The sequence below is a fragment of the Malania oleifera genome, chromosome 4 (assembly GCF_029873635.1).
Source record: "Malania oleifera isolate guangnan ecotype guangnan chromosome 4, ASM2987363v1, whole genome shotgun sequence".
Classification (NCBI taxonomy): Eukaryota; Viridiplantae; Streptophyta; class Magnoliopsida; order Santalales; family Ximeniaceae; genus Malania; species Malania oleifera.
Genome location: NC_080420.1, coordinates 1,446,870 through 1,472,596, shown reverse-complemented (window position 1 = coordinate 1,472,596; position 25,727 = coordinate 1,446,870). Strand labels below are relative to the sequence as shown.

The 25,727-nt window shown below is 35.4% G+C and overlaps 1 protein-coding gene across 5 annotated transcripts in view; it reads right to left on the bottom strand.

The window, feature by feature from the left end:
- LOC131153571 (sister chromatid cohesion protein PDS5 homolog A) overlaps positions 1-24,010 on the bottom strand; it is a 98,026-nt gene extending 74,016 nt beyond the window's left edge. For 2 of the 5 annotated variants that reach the window (XM_058105964.1, XM_058105967.1), the window contains exons 1-5: positions 23,727-23,989; positions 11,267-11,470; positions 10,971-11,152; positions 6,763-6,889; positions 6,405-6,623 (exon numbers count right to left, since the gene is read on the bottom strand). In XM_058105964.1, the coding sequence (XP_057961947.1) occupies positions 6,405-6,623; positions 6,763-6,889; positions 10,971-11,152; positions 11,267-11,470; positions 23,727-23,819 (825 nt within the window). In that variant the 5' untranslated portion in view covers positions 23,820-23,989. Of the gene's footprint in view, positions 1-6,404; positions 6,624-6,762; positions 6,890-10,970; positions 11,153-11,266; positions 11,471-23,726 lie in introns of all 5 variants that reach the window. The other 3 variants (XM_058105963.1, XM_058105966.1, XM_058105965.1) reach the window with 3 other exon arrangements.
- Positions 24,011-25,727: the final 1,717 nt, after the last annotated feature.

Sequence of the window (25,727 nt, the reverse complement as noted above, 5' to 3'; positions counted from 1 at the left end):
AAATAATAGGGTAGGAGTGACTTCAAGAATATGTCTCTTTTTTCCACTCTGCACTCCATTTTTTTGTGTAGTGTGGGCATAAGATGATTGATGGATCATACCAGAATTAGTTATAGAGGTACTAAATTGGGTATAGAAATACTCTTGAGCATTATCACTACGAAAAACCCAACTGGAATATCATATTAAGTCATTATTTGAGAATAGAAGCCACATATGATATTACACGACTCAACGATCTTTCATTAAACACAACCGAGTCATCCTGGAGTAGTCATCATGTAACAAAGTACTGAAACCCCAACCTCAACGTGACAGGATAGGACTCCAAACATTGTAATGGACTAGCATGAAAGGACTACTACTACTTTGCGACCTAAGAAGCAAAGGAAACATGATGATGTTTTCTCAATTGACAATACTCACACACAAGATTAGACACCAAACTCAAGGTAGGAACTAGTTGTTTCAATTCGTCCAAGGATGGATGACCAACATGACAATGGATTTAAAGTGGTGCAGCAGCGGTTGTGCAAGTAATGGGAGGAGAGAGCGACTCAAAGTACTAAAGCCCACAAGTCTCGCATCTTGTGCCAATTGTCTTCTTCGTCTTCCAATCCTTAGCGACTTTGTAAGCTTACTAAATGACATGAGATTGAAAAGCGATTTAGAAATTTACGAAATAGGAGAAAGAGAGACAAAGGGAGTAGGATTTACTGTTCCTATCCCTTTAAGTATAGTAGTGGACCCATCAAGAAGGGTAACTTGAGGTAGATTTTTAGGATACTGGGGGGGCAATAAAGAAGTTGGTTGCACCATTCATATGATCAAATGCAGCAAAGTTAATAACCCAATTAGAAGTCAACGAGAAACCAGATGACCTAAAGACTACAGGCTTTCCTTTCTGAGCACAAGATGCAATGTGATAAGATGCTTGTTGAAACGATTGACACTATAGGAACCTTGAATACTCCTCCTCTAAGATAGCCACAGTTTCTGGTTCACTCAAACAAGTGACTAAAGAGGGAATCATGCGTTTGGGATTTGCAAACTCCAGCCAACACTCATAAACTTAGACCAATGATAATAAGATTAATCGCTGGAACAATTGGAAAAACCATGAACAAGGTCACCCAGCAAGAATGAAACCAGCACAAGGCCGCTACAGCACCAAGAAACAAACGCATTGCACTAGAACAATTGGAGCAACCACAAACAGGGGGACCCACCACATATGAGTGACAACTAAACCAGCATAAGGCTTCCACAGCACCAAAAAGCTCACACAACCCCAAGAAACCAGCACACAGCTCAAACATTACCAAACAACCATTAACAAAGTGCTCCCAGTGAACGATAGAAAACATTGATTTTTTTGAACAAAATACATGACGAGCAACTTGATATTATGATGTACGGGGAATTTAGAACATTCCGGAAAAAACGGGAGCAGAAATATTGCCCAAGCACTCATGGGCCGGCGTGTGGAGTCAGAGCTTCCAGCTTCTAGCCAGCACGTGGCAGTGCATGGGACACTATCCGAATGTCAAATTTCACAAGGCCACAGATCGGCAAGTTCTGAGGGTGGTGGCTATATTGTTCCTTTTGCAAAATAGAAAGTGATTTGAGTTTCTGAGAGGACAGCCGTGCCCAGGATTTTCCTGGCAGCTAAGGTATTTTTCTGGCAGCTTCCAGACTTTGCTTTCGGTCTTTGGTGGTCAGGATTATCCTTCTACAGCAGCAGGTTTGAGGTTTAGGATTTAGTTTAGAGTTTGGTTTTAGTTTGAGCTTAGGGCTTAGGTCGGAACTTGCTCTGTTACCATGTTGAATAATTGGGTAAAATGGAATATCTAACACAATGATAGGTCTTTCTATTTATTTATAATATATGTCAAGGGCATACCAATTACTATAATATTCTCACTAACTCATACTCATTAACATAACACTAATACAGTAATAATGCTAGATAACTTAAATAACCATTAATAGGAAGAAATGAGAGAGTGGGAAGACATCATTAGTGGGGTTTATTTGGGACAGGATCCGATACTTGGCTTCTACTTGGGTTTTTAGAGCTGACTGTTTTCAAGATGTTTCCAGAGACGCATGCTTTATTAAGATGATAATGCTTTTTCTTTTTGCTCTGTTTGAGGACTGATGGTTCTCCTTTTTAGCATCTTCTTTCCTATTCTCTTTCAACTTTCTTTTTCTGGCCCAAGAAAGACTGAAGCCTCCAAAAGTTTTAAGAAAAAACTCGCTCTTGTGTTTCACTTTCACACAAACTTCAAATTTTGATATTAGCGCTTAGATTGCAACCACCAGAAAACACTGTTAAAAGATCCGTTAAATCTAAAACATCCAGAAATGATTTTATAGCTAAATCCTCTAGGCCAGATCATTTTAAATTATTGTAGTAGAATAGCACAGCTTGCAATCTCCAGCACACACTAAGTTCTTTAAACTATAATATAATTTTTGTTTTGGAGGAAAAAGAAATTATTCGAGAAGAGGTAGAATTTACGAGGAGGATAAGTGATGTAGGAAAAAAATAGGAACAGGAATAAGAACAGGAACAGAGAGAGAGAGAGAGAGAGAGAGAGAGAGTTAAGGGAGAGCTAAAGAAAAAGAAAGAAAAAGGAAGAAGAAATTGATACCTGGGAAGAATCGAAACAAACAAAAACAGAAAACAGAGAGAGAAATAGAAAAAGGAGAAGGGGGAGGAAGAAGAATAAAGGGGGCAGAGGAGGAAGAAGATGGAGAGGGCTGCACAAGAGAGAAAGAGAAGGGGGGAGAAAACCTCTGGAAACCAATTACTTACACCTACACTTAAATAAACAACTCAATACATAATAACCCCCAACACAACAGGAAATTACAAAACACAAACAAAAGTCAAATACAATAATACAACAACAACAAACCAAGCCTTGTCCCACTAGGTGGGGTCAGTTACATGAATCCTTTTCCGCAAATTTATGCGATCATGGACAATTTCCTTTGAGAAATTCAGGGCTATTAAATTCTTGCTATCTCATTCTAAGTTATTTTAGGTCTACCTCTACCCCTTCTATTGCCCCTCACAATAACTAACTCATCCTTCCTCACTAGCGCACTATGTGGCCTACATTGCAAGTGCCCAAACCATCTAAGTTGTCCCTCCTTTAGCTTATCTTCTACAGGAGCTATGCCTAACTTACGGTGAATATGTTCATTTCTTAATTTATTTTTTAACGCCCACCTTGACATTCTCATATTGGTAACTTTAACTTTTTGAAAATGTTGTTTCTTAGTCGCCCAACACTCTGATCCATATATAGCTAGTCTTAAGTCGTCTTATAAAAACTTCCCTTTTAATTAAAGATATTCTACCATCACAAAGGCCAAAGCACAGAAGCACTTCACCATTTTACACAGCATGTTTTAAGTTTTAACTTTATGCATTACATCTTCATCAATTTCTCCTTCAGCTTGCATAATAGATCCAAGGTATCGAAATCGACTAGCGCTATTGATTTTTCTTCTTCATCAAGTTTAACTTTGTCTCTAATATTCCTCCTATTATGACTGACATTACATTTCATACATTCTATCTTATTTCTACATATCCTAAAGCCTCTAGATTCTAAAGTTTCTCTACATAATTCTGACTTAAATTCTACTCCACCCCTAGTTTCATCAATCAAGACAATATCATCTGCAAACAACTTAAACCATGGAATTTCATTTTGGATATTTCTAGTTAGTTCATCCATCACTAAAGCAAAAAGATAAGGGCTCAAAGCAGGACCTTGAGGTACACATATTGTGATGGGAAATTCTCTAGTCTCTCCACATATAGTCCTAACATTAGTCATTACTCCAATCATACATATCCTTAATGACATCCATATACCTACTACACATAAACCCCATTTTTCTAACACCCACCAAAGAACTTCCCTTAGGTAACATCCTCTAAGTCAACCAATACTGCAAGTTCCTCTTCTTTGCACTAAACTTTTCCATTAATCATCTTAAAAGATGTATAGCTTCTATGGTAGATCTGCCAGACATAAAACCAAATTGATTTTTAAGACATTTATTTCTAACCTTAAACTCTGTTCAACAACCCTTTCCCACAATTTCATTGTATGAGGCATAAGTTTAATTCCACGATAGTTATTACAATTTTGAATATCTCTTTTATTTTTGTATAAAGGTATTAAAGTGTTTTTCCCCGATTCGTTCGGCATTTTCTTAGTTCTTATAATTGTGTTAAATAACTTAGTTAACCATATAATTCTGTTATCACCTAGACATTTCCAAACTTCAATTGGGATGTTATCCAGTCCTAAAGCTTTTTTCCATTTTTCATCTTTTTTAGTGCAAACTTAGTTAGCTCTAATTTTGCGAATAAATCTCAAATTTTTAGCATTTCCCTAATTCGTCAATTCTAAGTTTAAGTCTTCCACTAGTTTTCATTAAATAGCTTACTAAAGTAACTACATCATCATTCTTTTATGTCTTCTTCCTTAACCAAGAAATATCATCATCACTTTTTATACATTTTACATTACCTAAATTCATACTCTTTCTTTCTCTAGCTCTAGCAAGTTTAAATATGTCTCCCCCCTTATTTTGCATCTAATTTAACATAAAGAGCATTAAATGATCTCTCTTTAGCTTCACTAACGACCTTTTTTTTTTTTTGCATTTTTCTTGCCTCCTTATATTTTTCAAAGTTTTCCACATTTCTACATTTTTTCTTTGCATGTTTTATACCAATTCTTTTTGTCTTTACAAGCATATTTTCCTAAATATACGCCAAAAACAGAACAAAAATACAGGGGAAAAAAAGCGGAAAAAAAAGAGAGAAGAAACTAAAAATAGATACAAAAAGATCAGGTTAACAAAGCCATCCAATCACATGGAAGATCAATGAAACAAAAACCACTAGAACAACAAAAAGATAACAGCCACAGTGATGCAAAAAAGACAATCCTGTTCCACATCAAATGAATAGGCAAAGAACAATGAAGAAAAATAATTGCACTCCTACCCAATAGACCACCCATAAAACAAACAAATTGCACACCACCATAAAGTTCTCACGACCTTATGCATCCCAAAAGCTCTGAAGTAATAAACACAAATGCTGCATAGGAACTAGGACACAGTCAGCACTCAACAAAAAAGGGCATCCCTGGGCCACAAGGCTCCCTGCTTTGCGAGGGTAGGGGGAGGGTCGTCAGTGTATGCAGCCTCACCCCCATTTTTTGTGCAGAGAGGTCGTTTCCTGGGACAAACCCATCACCAACCTGTCACAAAGGAGCAACCTTACCGTTGATCCAAGGCCCACCCTTATAGTCAACACTCAATAAACAAACCAAAAATGCTTACGGACTGTTTCTATCATTTCTGCTTTTGCTTTTCTATCTTTGTTGTGTTCAGTGAAGAAACGAGTTGTGACAACAGGCTTATTTGTGTTGCTTGTTTCCTTTTCTATTGTCGATTTTCAAAAAAATTGAAAACTAAATTTTATAGTATTCAATTGAAGTGCCAACATGTAGCACAGTAATTTAACATCCATAATAGACTTTTGTGGATTAAAATCATTCAGTCTATACAAAATTTTAATTAAAATCAGAGTTAAATGGCATGTGAAGTTAAAATACAAATTAAAAATATCTAGCAAGGTGGTCCTTGCTGATTCACACGGGATTCTACATGCCCCATGCTACTTGGGTCAAAGTGTAAGCTAGTGTGCTTTTGGCTACTGGCTCTCGCCATCTAGGGTGCATCACTCCACTGCTTCGCCTAGCAGCATAAATTTCTAACATTTTGAAAAAAAAATAATAAATAATAATAATAAGTCATTTAAAAAATCATTTTTTTACCACCTTCAATTTTCATGTATAATAGGAGTGTTCTTGGAACACTAAAAAATGACTTTAAAGTATAATAATTAAATTATTATATATTATTTTTATAATATTTTCTAAGATATATGCCTTTGCATTTTAATTATGCTTTCTAATTGTTATTTGATTCAAGGACAAAAATGAACATGAGTTCGATTAGGTTTGTAATTTCTCTTAGCTTTGGAAATATCAACCAAACAAGTTGCCAGTTTTCAATTTTTAATTTCTGTTTCTGTTTTTCAGTTTCATTTCTGGTCTCTGTTTTCATATTTTCTGACCGTGCTAACAAGTGGCCCCTTAAAATATGAAATTTCGAGAAGACACTAGGATGAGAATACTTAGGGAATTGCATAATTAGAAGAACCTCAAAAATGAGATATTCATACATGACATTGTTTTTAAGTGACACTGAGAACACCTTTATAAGTGAGTATTCAAGCAAACAGACCAACCGTAAACATAAAGTAGGACAGAAATGTAACCAATCAATCCTACACTTACCAGCAACTCTCCTGTTAAATAAGGGATGACACCTGAGAGGATCTGAGGAGCACAGCTATAAATATCATAGATGACTTCATGGTAATTAATTTGACTACTCAAAGCCCTGATATCTCCAGATATTGATGAGATAAGAAACTGCTTTATTCCAGGTTCAAGTTTTACAGCACAATTCTGTATAATATTCATAGCAATCCTCCTTGCAGCAGTACTAAAACCCTAGCACAACAAATTTGAGAAAAATTGTATTCAAGAAAATCTTAGCAGTATGGCACCAAATATAAAGCTAGCAACTAATATCCTAAATAAGGAGCAACATTGGCAAGTCCAAATGTTAGCATGGACAAGAAGTGCTTACATTTTTACTGCGACCCAAAACAGACAGTAAAACGATCAAAAGGTCCTCAGGAATATCCTCACTCTCTTCTAAGAGAACCACCATGATTGTTTGCATTGAAGTCAGAACATTTTCTGGATGATCATCACTGCATATGGAAACTTAGAAAATAATAACTATTTAATTTGTAGAGAAAAGTTTAAATCCAACATGCATTATTTCACATAATTAAATAATTGAACTGATTCCACCTGTATACTGAAAACCAAAGCATCAATTTTAATTTCGTGATTATTTTGAAGGTCCAAAAAGATAGAAATTTTTAAGGATATTTTGATGTCAGTTTTGTCAAATTGAAAAAATAATGGAATTGTTATTGAAGCTCCACAAAATGTTTATTGATAATAGAATATATGCTTTACAACTAAAACATTTGAATAAACTGCACACAGGACAAGTTTGCAGCATATCATGAACATCAGTTAATAAAATGCCATCCAATCATTTGAAATGCAATCACAGTGCAAAACTCTTTTTATGAACGCAACAAATGTTACATCAATTGAAGCTCAGGAGCTATATCACTTAATCAAATTGAGTCTCTGCCTTTATCTGTTTCATGCGAACTGCAATCAATCCCCCTCTCTCTCTCCTCTCTTCTATAGGTTGCAGCCTTCACTGCTTCAATTAATAAGTGATAATGCTAATATAATCTAGTTAATTTGGAATATAATTCTCAGCAGCTATTAGTTTGACACATTAATGTAAACATTGATATAACTAGCACAAATGTTTAACTCGTAACGAAATTTCGGTCCTCAACATTAAAGTTATTATTCGCTATCAAGTTTTATTTTTTAGTAAAAGAAGAATTTCACTAATAGAATAAGAATATACAGCTAGGAGAATAAGACATCCCCTTAACAAAGTCTGGAAAATCCAGATAGAAAAACACAAAAGAAACAACCTGAAAACTACAAACGTAAGAGAGAAAAACCAACGTGAATTAAAACTCCAACACATCAGGCCAATCGCGCTGCATATCCCATTCAAACTCCCCTGCCCCACACACCAAAGACAAGCCAAATAGTGTATCTTTTCCCACACCAGCAAAAGACAACTAAAAAAAAAAAAAAATCCAGAGCACTGCCCTTTCCTTTTTCCTGCCAAAACCAGCGAAGACACTGCCAAAAAGCCCTCCACTGTCTCAGAACTCACCCAACATTCAGCAAAAATACCAAATAACTTGTTCCACACCTCCTCGGATAGTCACAGTGAATGAACAAATGCGAAGAAGATTCTGAACAATTAAAACAAAGAACACAGATGTCAGGAGAAGTAGCCTTCAAGGTCTCCTAACCTGTAGCTAGTTATTGGTATTAATTCTATCAAGCACAACCAACTAGATAAATCCCTGATTTTAAAGGGGACTTTGACCTTACAAATGGAACAATAGAAAGGAAAGGGCAAAATAGACCTGCTCAAAAAATCAAAAAAAAAAATATTTGCAAGAGTAGACCCCGAAGAATCCAAAGACCAAGCCCACATATCCCCCTCTAAAGAAAAACGACAGTTATCAACAAGACTGGCAAATAGGATAGATCTACAATCTCCCTATCGTTTAACAATCTACAAAAGCGGAAATCCCAAGAAGGCAAAGGATGGAAAAAATGATAAAATGGTTATTTTGTATCAATTAAATATATTTATTAATCAAGTATTAATATGTTTGAAGATACGTCCCCAAAGATGACAAAAAGGTTAAGGACGCAACTCTGCCTACTCCTGTTAAAGATGATATTCCCAAGAAGGACATTGAAATTGAGAGGTTATTGTATGAGTTGGGCCTCATGTTATCTAATCAAGGAGGCAATGAAGTCAAGCTTGATGGTGGCAAATCCAAGAGGAAGAGGGTCAGAGGGAATTAGCTAAGTGTTCGGTGAACTATAATGAGAAGGGTTTAAAGAGGGAATTTCTTGGATGATATTAGTGCTTTTTTCTTTTCTTTTCTTTTCTTTTTTTTTGACTTACCATTTTTTTATTTTATTTTATTTTATTGTCAAAAAAAATAAAGTTTCCATGCTAGAAGCATTACTCCTCTTTTCATTCCGAATTCAAGAATATGTCACACATTAGTGACTTCATGAATATAAAAAATGGAATCCTCCTTCCATCACCCTTGCCCCATCGTCATCACCGCCATCCCTCTCCCCTCATGAGTTGGTCATTGGTCAGATTTTATTGAAAGAAGATAAACAACAACTGGGGAAAAACAAAAACAAAAAGAGAATCACAACCAGCAACAGCAAAGACAAACAAACCTGAGTATTGAAGGAGCAACAAGACATTCATAAGTTCAGAGAAGGTACGAGGATAATCTGCATAATACGTCACATGCAATAATAGATTCTCCAATTGTCACAAGTGCCTCTGTTAGAATACAACTTTACATAAAAGCTCAAGCTGTTAGGTTGTGGCCAACAATGTATATCAAGCTTTATCACCCCCCCGCACGTGCAGCCTGACAGCACGTGAAGAGATAAACACACAGTAGATAACACCCATTAGAGGGAATACAATAATTTTTTCAAACACCATACAATAAATGCAGGCAACAAGACTAGAACACAGGACTTCCTAGTAAGCAGCTCTGATACCATGTTAGCATACCACTTTACCTAAAAGCTTAAGCTGTTAGGTTGTGAGCCAACAATGTATATCAAGCTTTAAAAGTCTCTATTACTTACCTCAAAAAAAATACACCACTAATGTCTCTATTACTAGAATCTAGAACCACCCAAAACTCCTTCGCAAGAAGCTCATCATTGAGACTTCTGATGACTGAGACAGCATCTCTATAATTACTCATGTATCTGGGGAAGACTATGAATGAAACTCAGTGTTTGTTGGATGAATTGGGCCTTAAGTTGTCTGATCAAGGAGGAAATGAAATACTCATAAATCTTTGGAAGACAATGAATGAAACTCAGTGTTTTTTAATGAATTGGGCCTTAAGTTGTTTGATCAAGGAGGAAATGAAGTTAGGCTTGACGGGGGAAAATCAAAGGTGAAGAAAAGGTCAAAGGGCACTAGCTAATTTAAAATGTTCCGTGAACCATGATGGGAAGGGATGACAGGGGATTCATAGCAGTTTCTTTTGTTTTGCTTCTCTTTTTTTTTTTTCTGATTTTTATTTTTATTTTTTTTCTCTTTTTTTCAGGATTCAGTATCCTCATTATGATTGTTCATTCTCTATCTTAATATATTTTCTTTTCTTATCAAAAAAAATATTAAGATTCCCATTCCCACCCCCTTCCCAAAATAAATAAATAAAAATAACCAAAGTACTGCTAGACGCTGCTCGACCCATCTTCTTATAGCAGCTGAGTAGCACCCAATTTCCAGTGATTTTTCTTACATATAACAACATCAAAGCGTCAGACCATAATGTCTTCCTCTCATGATAATCCCCTCCTTTTTCCTTCTCCTTTAGTTTCTCCTCCTTTTGGTTATGTAGGAGTTTCACGGGTCTCAGTCTTCCTAGCAAAAAGTTTCCATGATATTCATAGAACTTCATAAAAGGACAGCCTGGCGCACAAAGCTCCCCCATATGCCGTGTCCAAGGAAGAGGCTCTAAAATCTAAAGTGAAACTCATAAAATCTAAAAATTTCATCTCATTAAAATACAAAAACTGAGCACATCCCTATAGTTTCATTCCAGACCAGCGAAAGCCAAAACTGAAATCATAAGGTTCCAACCAGAATTTAACACTGCTAATAACATTGAAAAATAATGATCTTCCATGCATAAGGATTTGATCAAACACATTACAGACGTAACTTGCACATATAGATAAGTGGTCATACATTATGTCTCCACATATACATGTGAAATATTTTTGGCTCAATAAACGCTCTTCCTCATTTAATAATATGGAGCAGCTAATATATTGCTCAATGAGCAAAGCCAAAAATATCTGTCCTATGCAATGAGATAGTTTTGGAAAAAATGAACTGTCATAAAGAACAAAACAGGAACATGTCCACACATCCAAATCACCATTCACAAGAGTGAACACTCCAAAACCATCCAATTAAACCATTTAGCACAAATATCAATATATAATTAATTAATAAATTAAACAAAAGATGCTATTATTAAGCAGATATCTCACAATCACTTTCCTCCAAACCTTTAAAAAAAAATAAGGTAATGGAATAAAACACACCTGGCAACAGCGAAAAAAGTGCTGAACATTTCATTCACAAGATCATTGGATCCAAGATCCAACATCACAACACAAGACCTATATCTTGCAAGAGTCTCTAAGATGAAAACTCTCCTGCTAAACGATGAACCACTGGTGTCACTTAATCCACTGAAAGTGCTTACAATCAATCGGAAGATGTCCTGCAAACATATCCCACTGCAATTAGTGAGTAAAAAATTACAAAACTAATTATAAAATAAAAGAATTTCTGGAAAATATTTTATTACAATTTCACTTTCATAACAGAAATGTACCTTTAAAACATCATCACTATAAGGAGCTTCAGGAGCTGTAATCCTGGTAATCTCACAAACGCACGTTGCCACCAGAAGTTTAATATCCCTATCTTGATGCTTCAGCAGTTCCGGCCTAACAATTGCACCTAGAAAGGGCTGCATTGATTCCAACAATGACTCTGATGGTGATTGATCCAGTTCAGAGAGAAAATTTGTAGCTTGCTGCACATAACAATAAGGGTACTTACAAACTATTAGTAATCAACAAACCCAAAACCCATAATCCATATCTGCAAAATTATGCATAAAGTTGCAAACACTTAAGATGTTGGTTGTCCAATACATCAATGCTTAACAAATATACAAGAGCAATTTCCCATGATGAAAATGCATTTTAGCCCTCAAATACAAGGTCAATTATGCATTAAACCAATGACAGGGGACAGGGCCATTGATACAAACACAATCAAGATAACAAAACCAAACGAGGATGTGAAGGCATTTTGTGAAATCAACATTAAAAATTACATGAGTTAAACAAGGACAAGCAGAAAATAAACAAAGAAATGCAATATGTAGCTTTACTAATAAAATTTTAAAAATTTGTAGTTACAGGGCAATATTTTCAGATATTCTCAGTAAGTAAAGTGGTTCTGCAAACTTTTATGCCCTGTGTTTGACCGTCTACAGACACAAACAAACACTTGAATATCAAATAACCACAAGTAGAGTTTCCTTGCATATTTTCAATGTTTTACTTCAAAAAATATCATGGTTGCCTACCAATGCTGCACCAACTATTTTTTTTTTTAATGCAAGCCTGTCTATTTTCAGACCACAATTGCAAATACTTTGACAGTTCTTTTATGTGTGCATGATTGTATGGTAATTTACTGCAGAAATTTCCTCTGACATTGCTTTTCGCATTCTCTTGCTTTTTATGACAATCCTTTTGCAACTAGGTAATGAATTCCTCATCAGACATATTCACAAACTAAAATATTTATTGATTTCCTTGTTCAAGAAACAATCCGACCATCAAATCCCACTGCAAATTTAAGAAATCATCTAACCATGAATATCCACTGCAAATCATCTTGATAAAATTTTTTATACAAGTTCCCATCATGTCAAGACCTCCTTTAACTAACCTACACTCATTTCATTGCAAGCATTGTCATTTCCAATCATTAGGATCCCATAATATCGGTGCTTTTATAAGTGCACCATTTAACCATAATGGTCTCCCTGACAAGCCAACAATTTTAAAATTCTAGTCAAGTCAGAATTATGCATCTGATAATTAAGAAGCTAAATGCTCTACATTCTGAGTGCAAGTCAATTAGCTGTCCTCAGATAAAAATCCCTGAACAAAAGCGAAACTCAGATCAAGCACCAAACTTGGTTGGTGCAGACAGCACTGTTCAGACACCCTGTAATAGTCTTGGAAAATTCTACATAAACATCTTCACATCAAAGTACAGGGTGATGAGAATTCTATTACTATGTCTTCTTTTTTCCCACTGGAGCTAGAGCTTTATTTTCTTGTTGAACTATTGGGAAAAACAAAAGATGTAATCACAACAATAAGTTTCTTCATCTATTTTCATAATACGTGCCAAGTGCCTACTAATGACCATAATACCCTTACTAACTCACACTCGCTAACATAACACCAGCACTTAGTAATAATGCTAAATGACCAAATAACCATTGAAACTCCCTCTTAAACTGGAACATAAACATCATAAGCTCCTAGCTTGTTACAAATAAATTAAACATGTGCACCCCCTAAGGCTTTAGTGAATAAATCAACAATCTGAAAGTGGCAATTAACCTCAACGTTCAATACAGGCAAAAAATAAGACAACTCACCATCTCCCTATCATTCGGAGATCTTTTAAATGAAGATTCCAAAAGATCGGAAAGCCCCTTCCATTATCACACATCAACTCCAATGACCAAGAATATGGAAACCCAATTCTTCCAAAAAAGAAATTGACTCACAAGTCCACATGTAGTGTGAGCCATGGACCTAGTTGCATCTATCTATCCTTAAATATAAGTGTAACCCTGATCCTAATATAAGATACCTCTCTTAGGTGCACCATTGAGTTATCTCAAGATGTGAATCTCCAGCTCAAGTGACTTGTTCTTTAAGAATCAAGAAGTTTACTCACAATACTTCTTGCATAAGATACACCATGCCAAGGGACTGAGAAAATTCAACATTCTAGGAAGTCTCTAATACTGTCCTGAGTCGACAATAAATCACTCATATCTTGCACTAACTTCTCGTTAGTATCCATGGGTGTATCAACAAATTTGGATCCTAACAGCCCAATCTCATCTAAAATATCAAGAACATACTAACACTACGACAAAATGGTTTCCTATACAAGATCTAGATATTTTTATACCCAAGAAGCACTTCAATGGTCCCAAAATTTTGGTTTGTGAAACATAGTTAGAAAATGCTTTAGGCCCTAGATACCTTGATCATCATGACCAATAATCACAATATCATCCACATACACAATCAGCATAATCCTACCACATAATTATAGAGTGATCTACAACACACCTTAAGAACCAAACTCAAGTGCAATAGCACTAAATCAACCAAACCATGCTCTGGGAGACTGTTTTACACCATATATGATTCCTTGGGCCGACAAACTAAATCTGTCTTTCCCTGAACAACAAACCCAGGTGGTTGCTCCCTATAGACCTCCTCAAGATCACCATGTAGGCAAGCATGCTTCACATCTATGATCTAACTGATGGAGTGGCCAATGACAAGTGGTGGCAAGTGTCATAATTAGGGAAATTGTGTATTAATAATCCAAACCATACACCTGAGTATATCCCTCCGCAACAAGACGAACCTTCATATGAGCAATAAAACAACAACCAACTACAACCAACCACAAAGGAAGAGATACCAATTCTCAAGTATCATTTTCCCATAATGCATGCATCAATTCATCCGTTGCAATCTTTCATCTAAGTGAAGGCTTCAAAAACATATTCGAGAAGAGAAACAGAAGACAGAGTACCAACAAAACAATAATATGAGGGTGACCAGAAGGCATAGCAAACAAGGTTAGAGTGGGTTGTTGTATACAATATACAAGTTTGTTTACCTTTTCGGACAGCAATGGGAGGTATGGGAAATGGGATTTCCAGACAAGAAAACCAAAGGCATAGTAGTAGGAGCTAAAGGGTACTACCTTCCCTTGAGTCTCCATCATGAATACACCAACAAATTAGGACAATCAAGGGGATGAGAAGGACTCAAGATACATGAAGAAACTAGTAGATGAGTAATAAACTAGAATCTAGAAGATTACGTAGAGGAAGAGACTAATTGATATCAAAAGCACTCAGAATAGTATTGGTGTTGAGTCAAAGAAAGTAAAATTGGTAGAGACAAAAAAGTGATGCAGAGTAGGATTTAACAACGAGATCCCTTTTGAGTATATGAGTAACCCAAAAATACACATTTTATAGCACGAGGATCCAACATATCCAACCAGGCATAAACTAATGACAAACGACAAACACTTGAATGTAAAAGGAGATAAATAGAACAAAAGAGCATTTAAGAAGAGAACAGAGTAGGGAATTTTACCACCAAAAATAGAGGACGACATTCTATTGATAGATAGTAAGCAATGGGCATAGCATCACCCAAAAACACCTTAGGAACATCCATTTGATAAAGTAAGGTCCGAGTACGTCGGGGATATGTCTATTTTTCCTCTCTAAAATCCCACTTTGTTGTGGAGTGCCGGCACAAGATGACTCATGAGTAATACTAAATTTAGTCGTGTATAAGTAGTGAACCGGGTACCGAAGTACTCCTTAGCATTATGACTATGAATTATCAAAGGAAGCAAATAAAATTGAGTCTTTATTTTAGAACAAAACGCACAAAATATATGAAATAACTTGGAATGATCTTTTTTGTATAGCATAGAATTTACAAAGAGGAGAATAAGAAATCTCCCGTCAAAATTCTAGGAAAAAAAAAAAACAGACAAAAAAGAGAAACTAAAAAATTAGGGAAACTTACATAAACCACCTTGTGGTTTAACCCAAAATCAATAAGCCAGCTTGTGGTTTTATTATGATCATTAACCCCTCAACCCGTTTGGGATTTTTAAAACAATGAAAAGTGGTAACCTCATTACTCATGTTTACTCAAATCACATGGGTGGAGGGGCTGAGAGTAGATCCAAAGGCCAAACACATTATCTACCCCTCTAACCTCCAACTTTTTATTTCAATATCATTTTATTAATTTTTATCAGTATCATATAATTGTTCTCATAATGTTTTGGGTTTTTTTGGATAATATTGAGATTAGACAATAAAATAAATATCTCAAATACTTATTCTAATTTTATATCTACTTTATCTAGTGATTGATGTATATAGTGTGCCTGTAGGCCTTGAGGAATACACCTTGGCTATCTAATAATAATGGGAGCTATGATAAAGAGTTTTGAGTGTTATTTGGAGTTTTAAAGAAAAAGAGTATTATTATTAAGAGTGTTTTTGTCCATTAAAATATCATTTTCATTTAATATATTGATTTCCATAAAGCAAACTAAGGGCATTATATAACTTATCATAATTTTGAAAACCACAAAAGGATTTAGTGTTGTTCACAATAAAACCACAAGGTAACTCAGTGATTTTTGGTCAAGCCACTAGGGTGTGTATGTAATTTTCCCAAAAAAATACTAGGAATTATCAAAGAAAAAGATTTATCCATTCTCACTGAACTTCCGAAAAGCTAACTCCCTTAAAGCATCCAAAGCCAACACACCACAAAGTGGCCAAGCATTGAATCTTCAAGACCAGCTGCCAATTCAATTTTTTTTCCCTAAAAATTATCCATGCATTACACTCCAGCCATAACCCCCTCAACATTGCAAATACACCGCATTTCCAAAGTGCAGCCATATCCTTCCTTCTTCCAAAACCCTCAAAAGAAATAGCCCACATTCTTTCCACCAATGCTAGGCAAACCCACATTTGTAACTACACACCAAATAACTTATTCCAAATACTCCGAGAAAAAACAACATAAAAACAAATGAGATGCAATTTTAGAATTCAAATAACAAAGCACACAAACATCTGGACACAACCCAACTTGAATAATCATCAACAGAAATTACAAATTACTGAAAAACCCAGCTTGGACACAACTCAACTAGGACCCCAAGCATCAAAATGGACTAACTCAAAAGGGCTTAATGTGCATTTATTGATTCAAGAAGCAAATAGAACAAAATGACACTTTTCCAAGCTAACAAGCCTCACACTCAAGACTAGACAAAGAAGGAACTTGTTTTAGATTTTCCAATGAAGGATGATCAAGGTGACAAATGGATTTGGATTGGTGTAGCAGCAACAATGCATGCAATAAAAGGAGGCCCACTAGCTTCACACCCTCTACCAATTGTCTTCCTCGTATTCAAATTTGGAATGACTACCGTAATAGGAAAGAATGTCAATGAACAATCCATGGATTTGCTAAAGGAGAACTTGGGAATATACAAAGCAAAAGAAATAGAAGAATTAATGTCTCTATTCCTTCTACTATAGTAGTGGACCCATCAGCAAGAGGAACACAAGGTAAAATTTCAAAATATTGGAAAGTAGAGATGAAATTAGGTATACAATAGCAGCAGGTTAATCCATACCCAAGAACTAGAGCGAGAATATACTACCTAAGCAAGAGATGCAATGAGAAGGGAAGCTTATTTGGATGCTTGATAATTTGGAACATTCTTCCTCTAACATAGATATAGTATGGTGCTCCCCACTTGAGCTCAAAAGTGTGGAATTTGTAATGGTTGCATTGGCAATGCAACATGGTTTACCATGAAGATCCTAACACCATCAAAAGTGTGGAATTTGTGATGGTTGCATTGGCAATGCAACATGGTTTACCATGAAGATCCTAACACCATCAAAAGTGTGGAATTTGTGATGGTTGCATTGGCAATGCAACATGGTTTACCATGAAGATCCTAACACCACTTAATCGTATAAGCTCCTTGTGCACAATGAATCCGCTTGTGAGGAGGCCCTCTACCTTGTCCATCTCTTCCACCACAACCTCTTGAACCACCTCAAGAATTTCTACAACTACTTGGTTGAAAACAAGAATCACCTTGAGTAGAGTTGGCCTCAAAGTTGAGGGTAGAAACAGTAGATGCAAGGACTATGGAATGTGTGCTAGAGGAAGCACAGGGAACGCAAGAATAAACATCGGCAAAGGATAGGAACCTTGCATTGCCAAGGACCACCTCAAACTCGACTTTCAATCCCGCTAGAACCTGAAGAACTATCATTTGCTCCCTCTACTTTTGCATCTCACGAACATCAGCGCCTATGGGTTGCACGATGTTAAGTTCCTCATAAGCTTCATCTCTATAATGTACTCTGAGACACTTTTGTCTCTTATTGTAAAAATTAGAACTCAAAGGGTGGATCATACATACATGTAACGTTACTCGAATATAGGAGCTTGACAATATCAAACCTATTTATCAAGGATTTAAATGGTGATTATAAGGCGGGCCTAGGGACATTTTGGGCAAAAAAGGCCCTAACAACAATTTAAAAGGCTTAGTCCATGAAGGCATTCGCCTTTTCAAGTGATGTGCACGCCTTAAGACGAAACACACAATTTTTACGCCTCAGAAGTTCGCCTTTTGGAAGCAAGATAAACTATTATAATCATACAAAAGAATATTCAAAAAAAGTGAAACAAAAAAGAACAACTTAGGGCTCAAATACAAAGGCGATACCTCCCCCCCCCCCCCCGGGCCAGACGCAGTGACAATTGAAGACCCTTTCCTCCATTCCCGACTAGTAACAGAGCTCTTCCAACCAGTTGTCTCTCTCCGACGACCCCCTCCAACTTCTTGTCTCTCTACGATGACCTCCCCTCTAGCCTGCCTTTCCCGCCAATTGTCTCTCTCAACTTTGAGTCTCGAGTCTCATTCATCTCAAGTTTCTCTTGTCTCAAGTCTATCTCAATTGGAACTCTGAAATTCAAGATGAGTTGCACTTGTAGCTGTTTTTGCATTGTTTTCAATTTTCATTTATGAATTATGAAAGATTGGAAATTTTGAAAGAATGAATGAAGCCTTGATGATTTTTTAGCTACCCCCCCAATTTTCCTCGCTGCTTTTTTAGTTTTTTACTTATTTTCTCCCAATTTTCCACAATGAAAGGTTGAAGAGCTTATGTTTCCTAGATTTTGTTAAGGAGATGTCTCTTTTGCTGATTGTACATTCTTACTCTATCCAATGGACTTCTTCTCCTATCAAAAAATTAAAAAAAAAAAAAAAATCTGCTGTTTCCCTGCTGTTAAATCAGCTCTTTTCCCCATCTCCTACACTGAGCTCTCAATTCTCAAAAAACTTAATTTCCTGCTGCAGCTGCTGCTTATTCCTATTCAATAAACAAAAACATTTGTGAAGGGGAAGCAAAGTAGCAGAAAAAAGATTTTGTTTGGAAATAAATAAAAGAGGTTTATGGAGAAAAATATCACAGATACAAATTTGAAATCAAGCATGCAGTGAGACTGTGACAAGGTTTAAACATCATTTGGCGGGGACAAGAAAGGGAATGAAACCTTGCTCAAAAGCTCCTCAAGACGCGAGAGATAAGTGCATGCTCACTTTTGAAGAATTCCAAGAAGAGAAGTCTAAAAGAAATGATCTCATTGAAGAGATTGGGATGGGTCCACAAGGAAGGATTAAGAGTTCTTCTTCTCCCTCAGTTGGAGAATATAAGAAACAAAAGAGTGGGGTTGGCTTTCATCTTAGGGCTAGAGGTCTAATGGATAAGTTAGCATATTTGCAAACCAAACAAGTCACTCTAAACTCAAAATGGAAGAAAGAGAAGAAATGAAGCGTATATGAAAGTTGGACTTTGTGTGTTCAACAATGCTGCTCCATTTAGTTTGATGGATGATGTTGTCAAAGTATTGTGTGAATGGCCAAATGGTTTGGCCTTGAGTTCAGTATATTATATATAGACTTTACAAGATAGCTATACATGGAAAGTAAATAAGTTCTAGCATGATTCTAGACCTATACATGTAAACTATAATCTGTCAAGCCCTATACATGTAAACTATAATCTGTCAAGCCGTATACATGTAAACTAAATATATGCTAACTGTACAAAATAATGAATTGAAAAATAAGGAAATAATTTTGGGCTGAAGTAAGGAAAGAAATCTTTTGCTTTGCTGCTTGCTGTTCCGTTGACAGATGTATATTGGTGTGTTATGGTGGATTGTATTGCTAATTATGGGTCAGGTTTCATGCCTTCATCCATGCAGGAGATAAGGACATGAATCCTTAGGGAAGACAGGAAGGAACATGAATGCTCAAGGGTCCTGATTAATTTCTTTATGAATAGTCCTACTGATACATGGTTTTAAATGATGATTTGATGGTTATACATCTAGATGAGCTAGTTGAGGAAGTTGGTGAGTAGAATGTTGTGCATGTGATAACTGATAATGCGAAGAATACGATTAGTGGTGGAATAAGCTTATGGAAAAGAGGGAGAAGTTGTATTGGACTCCATGTGCTGCACATTGATTGGATCTCATGTTGGGGGATATTGGAAAACTGAAGATCCATGCAACCACAATCCTAAAGGCTAAGCAAGTTGTGAAATTTATTAATAATTATTCCTATGTACTTGCAATGAAGAGGAAGCATTTCACTAACAACAAAGAACTCATCTATCCTGCAGTGACATGATTTGCCACTGCACTCTAGAGCCTTTACAAACAAAAGCAAGGCCTTTAATCTATGTTCTCTTCGGAGATGTGGTGCACTTCCACATATGCAGAAATGTATGAAGCAGTAAGGGATAGCTCAATTGTTTGTTTGACCAAAATTTCTGGTCTAAAGTGGCTTAAGTTATCAAGAGTGTTTCCCTTTTGTTTGTGTCCTAAAGGAAATTGATTCTGAGGAAATACATACCATGGGTCTTATCTATGACTTGATGGATTCGACGAAGGAAAAAATTGCATCTAACTTTTTTATAGAAATTCCAAAGTACGTACCCATTGGGATTTGGGAGGAAAATAGATTATAGATGGACTCCACAACTTCATCACCCTTTACATGCTACAGGATACTATCTAAATCTCCAATTGCGTTATAAGGAGAACTTCTCTAATTGTGAAGAAGTGAAGAAAGGATTATTTGAATCCATGAATAGAATGTTGAATATAAGGAAAGGCTAGCTACAAACATCAAATTGGAATTGTTTGATAATGCACGAGGGGATTTTGGGACTAGAGTGGCCACTGACTCTAGAATGTAGAGAAGACCATGTAAAAAAATAATACTTTAATAACAACTAGTTAATTATTGATTAGTAATAGTATTCTATCCTTGTTTCTTCTTATAAATAAGAAGTATATGTATCTTCTTCTGTAGATGATTGGTGGAAGCATTTTGGGACAAAGCCCTAGAGTTGACAAATCTTTCTATTCATGTTAATAGTCTCACTTGCAGTGCTGGTGGATGTGAGAGGAATTGGAGCACATTTGAGCAGGTTCTTAGTTCTAACAGATGCCATGTTATTCTCATTTCACTTGGTAATGCAATTATCTTCTAACAGGTAAATATTTAAATGGCTAATTGTAGATTCAAACAAAACAAAAACAAAAAAAAGAATAGATAAGAGCACAAGAGATTAACACTTTGGTCATATGAAAATGGAAAATCAATAGGACCAACATCCCAATTCCCAATTGGATTTTGGAAATGTATATGATGATGGCATTATACGTTTAACTAAGACAATTATAAGAACTGAAAATGCCAAATGAAAAGGACAAGCACATAGTTCCTATATACAATATAAAGGAGATATTCAAAACTTTAATAACTATCATGGAATTAAACTTATGAGTCAAGCAATAAAACTCAGGGTAAGGGTAATTGAAGAAGACTAAGCTAAAGATGAGGGTTTTACAGGGTCAATTAGGTTTTATGATTACTAGAGCAACTATAGAAGCTATATATTTACTACAAAGATTAGTGGAAAGTTTAGTAAAAAAAAAAAGAATAAGGACTTGCATATGGTTTTTATTGATGTAAAGGAGGCCCTTATAAGGTACCTATGGAAGTTTTGTGTTCTAGGAAAAAAAAAAAAAGTAGGGACATAGATGTCATTAAGGGTTATGCGATAGATTAATGACCAGTGTTAGGAACTTAGGACAACAAATGGAGAGTCTAGGAAATCACAGTAGGTGCAAGGTCTACTTTGAGTCTATATCTTCTTGCATTAATGATGGATGAACTTCCTAGGAATACCCAAAATGAGGCTCCATGGTGTATGTTGTTTAAAGATGATATTCTTTTGATTAATGAAACTAGAGGTGGCGCATATTCTAAGTTAGAATTATAAAGAGAAGCTCTAGAATCTAAATATTTTATCATTTTTAAATAAGTAGAAACAACACATAATACATGAAATGTAATTTCAGCGGAGCAAAAAAATAAACATGATGGTAGAGAAATTAATAGAACTAATAGGGTTCGATACCCTATATCTAACTATCTACCATATAAGCTAAAGGAGAAAATGAAGATGTAATGCACAGAGTTAAAGCATGTTGGGTATAATGGAGAAGTGTTTTAGGCATGTTGTGTGATTATACAATATCCTTATAATCAAAAGGAAAATTTTGTAAGACAACTATTATACTAGCTATGATATATGAATCTTTGGGCAACTAAGAAACATCATATCAAAAAAAATAAAAGATGCCCAAACGAGCGCTAAGGTGGATGAATAATATAACTCTAAAAGACAAATTAAGGAATGAACATCTTCATCATAAGTTAGGTGGAGCACTTGTAGAAGTTGAGATAAGGAAATGACTGTTGAGATGGTTTGGGCACGTGCAATGTAGGCTACATAATGCAACAATGAGGAGGGGTGAACTAATTAATGTTAGTGATAGTAGGAAAGGGCAGGGTAGAGCAAAAATAACTTGAAAGGAGATAGTAGGAAAGGATCTAACAGTCCTCCGTTTGTTTGGGGATATTGCCTAGGTCTTGCAAAATGGGTAAAAAAGGATTCATGTAGTTGAATCCACCTTGTGGTACTCAAGTCTTGTTTGTTGTTGTTGTGGTTGTGGTTGTTATTTAGCAAAACTACCATCTAGAGTTCTTGCCCTAAAAACCTAACTAACTTAATATCAAGTAAGCAGCAGTTTTTTAAATGTATATAAAATTGATAAATATATAAAAGGATCCAACAGTCCTCCATTTGTTTGGGGATATTGCCTAGGTCATGCAAAATGGACAAAAAAAAAAAAAAAGGATTCATGTAGTTGAACCCACCTTGTGGTACTCAAGTCTAGATTGTTGTGTGGTTGTGGTTGTTATTTAGCAAAACTACCATCTAGAGTTCTTGCCCTAAAAACCTAACTAACTTAATATCCAACCCCTTTAGAAGAGCTTGAGGGTCCTGATTTATCTCTCTCAATCTCCCAATGGACTAATAGAACCCCCCCCCCCCCCTTGTTGCTTTTTCCCTTGGCACAAAGAAATATCAATAAATTTAGACACATTTCTTGAAATGGGAAGGATACCTTTTTTGGAACATCGAGTTCTCTCGATCCTCCTTCGCAAGTTTTTATGCAATATCACCAGCCAAGCTAACAAGAATGGAACCAACTTTTGTGTCATTAGAACAACAATCAAAATAAGGAATGACGGCCAAAAACCTGAAGACTGAGCATATTCAAAAAACCTCCCTATGTCAGTATAGCTATACTGATTGGTCCTAACACAATGATACATCTGCCCATAATATCCATCATTTTTGTCTTCCCAATCAGAGGAGAAAGTTTTTGCTAAGATCCTGTTACTCCGTGGAAGTTTTCCAGGATAAAATATTTTCTTTTGAGGCTCAATTGTTGTAAGAATATTTTCCTGTGGATTCTGATGGAACCTAATGGTAACAACAAGTTCTCAAATTTTACCTTGGTCATAATGAACAATGCATGAACAAACCTCGTTTAACTGAGTTTTCTCAAATTTCCATCAGACTGATAATGAATTTGATAAAAAGTGCAAAAAACAACAGAAATTTAAATTGAGTCTTAGAATTTTCTGTCTGATCAAAGAAGCTCCCTCGCGGGACCCTCACTTAGTCCAAGGGACTAGCTCAATTTCTGAAACAAAAAATTAACAAATGAAAAAACAAACGAAACGAAAAATCCGAACTAGAATAACATGTTTAACTGAAATAGCTCACACAACGAAGTGAAACACTACTGGTGGGAGGGGAAAACAGCAAATTTAGCAAGAAAATTAATCAAGTTTCGAGAACAATTAATGAGAGAATTCGAAAAAGAAATTTAGCAGTGAAATTAAACTTCGCGAAATTAATTAATCCGGACCTTCAAGAGCTTGATGAGCGCGTCTTTGGATGAGGGAGGGCTCTCGAGCTTGGATCCAACCTCCTTCAGCTGCTGCTGAAGCTTTTGCGCCATATCTAGATCTCTGCGAACTCGCTGCTCTCTCACCACACCATCAGCTCGATATCAAAGGAGCAAAGAGGGTTTCTGCCTCACCACACTCTCTCTCGTGGTTTCTCTCTCTATATTGAGGCTTTCGTTTTTCCATTAGCTGAGGCGAAACAAGCTCCAAATGTAAGTGAAATTACAACGAAACACCTTTCATTAAAACTGGGACTCGCAGCAATTGCGTTTTATATTTTGTGAGTGTATTTTAATATAATTAATTTATAAAGGGCACGTTTATACTTAATTGTGTTTTAATTCTTGTATTTCATAAATTCATAAATTTTTCATGTGAATGTACTTTCAATTTATGTATGTATCTATTTGTTTTATATGCAATTTATTTATTAAGTACATGAAAATTAAAGGTTATTTATACCTACAAACATACACTAAATAGTGGTATTACACACTAATTCCCTTGCATCATTCTCATTGTACTATCTTCTCATTTAATTTTTCTACAAGTCTAAAAAGTTCAACGATCAAAAAATGTGTTTTTGTAGAGCTTTACACTCTTCTATTTGTATAAAACTAGAGAGATTTGTATGCTTCAATCGAACTATTGTATCTTGGAGGTACAAGTCAAGAGGAATTCTACTATATTAGTTTGTGAGTTAACTCGAAAAACACAAAAGATTTGAATTTTCTTAAAAAAAAAGCAAGATATCCATATTTCAATAATTGTGAATTTTATTTATATTTTTATTTGTGTTTAAGTTTATTGTTGTATTTACGCTAAATTCCTAACAATTTTCAAAGAGATTCAATATAGCCCTTTGTTTAAAGGAGCCCATTTCAAGATGATGAAAAGGTAAGATACTCTTTCTAGCTAAGTCTCTCCAAGGTTACCCATGTTCTCACTGAGAAACATCCAAACAAAATCAATGCTGAAAACATGAATGTGGAAGAGGCGATCGAGCACAACGGTACGAAAAAAAAATGAGTATAGATGTTGGTATTATATTTTAAAATGTCTTATCAATCATATTATGATGCTACTTATTACTACATAGAGAAAATCTAAAAGGTTTTGCATAATAGGTATGATATTGAGGAGGTCAGGGGTGTATTTGAGTCGAATGAAGCTAACATAGTAAAATACTCAAAATCGACTCGACTCAAAAATATTGACCTCGAAATTCGATTCAAACTTGATCGATTTCATAATTAATAAACTTGCACTTGACTAAATTAGAAGTTTAATGCGCCACAAGCAAGATGATGCCTCTCAAAATTTTAATCACTCAAATTCACATAGTGGAAAAGGTAAAAGGGCAATATGAGCTTATGCAAGAAAATAATGATAATATTAATAATGCTAATGCCACAAAGGTAAATTTAATTGCAAATACGTGATCTAATTGTTATTTTCTTGAAAAATCTCAATCAAAGCCTAAGAAATAAAATATGAAAAATTATGGCAAATAACACAAAATAATTAGGGACATAAACCTCACAAAATAATTAGGGGCAATCCTAATAAAAAATGATTATAACCAATGACTCCTTTATAATTAAAATAAGCAAAGTAATATTTTTTATTTTATTTGTTGCCAAAGTGGACATATTCCTCGAATTTGTAAATTTTGATGATTATTAACATCAATATGATCAATAGTATCAAAGTGTGGTGAGTATACTAAGGTGCTGTCTATTATGATAAAATTTGTTGAAAAATAAAATTAATGCTTTCGAGAAGTTTAAATTTATCCTCATCGGAGTTAAATATAAATTCAGTAGAAAAATTAAAGCATTAAGAGTGACAAGGGTTATGAGTATGAATCTTTAGAATTCAACTCATTTACACAATTGTTTGGATTAATCCATGAAATTACTGCACCTTATCATGTGCTTCCAGTAGCAAAGCTGAAATAA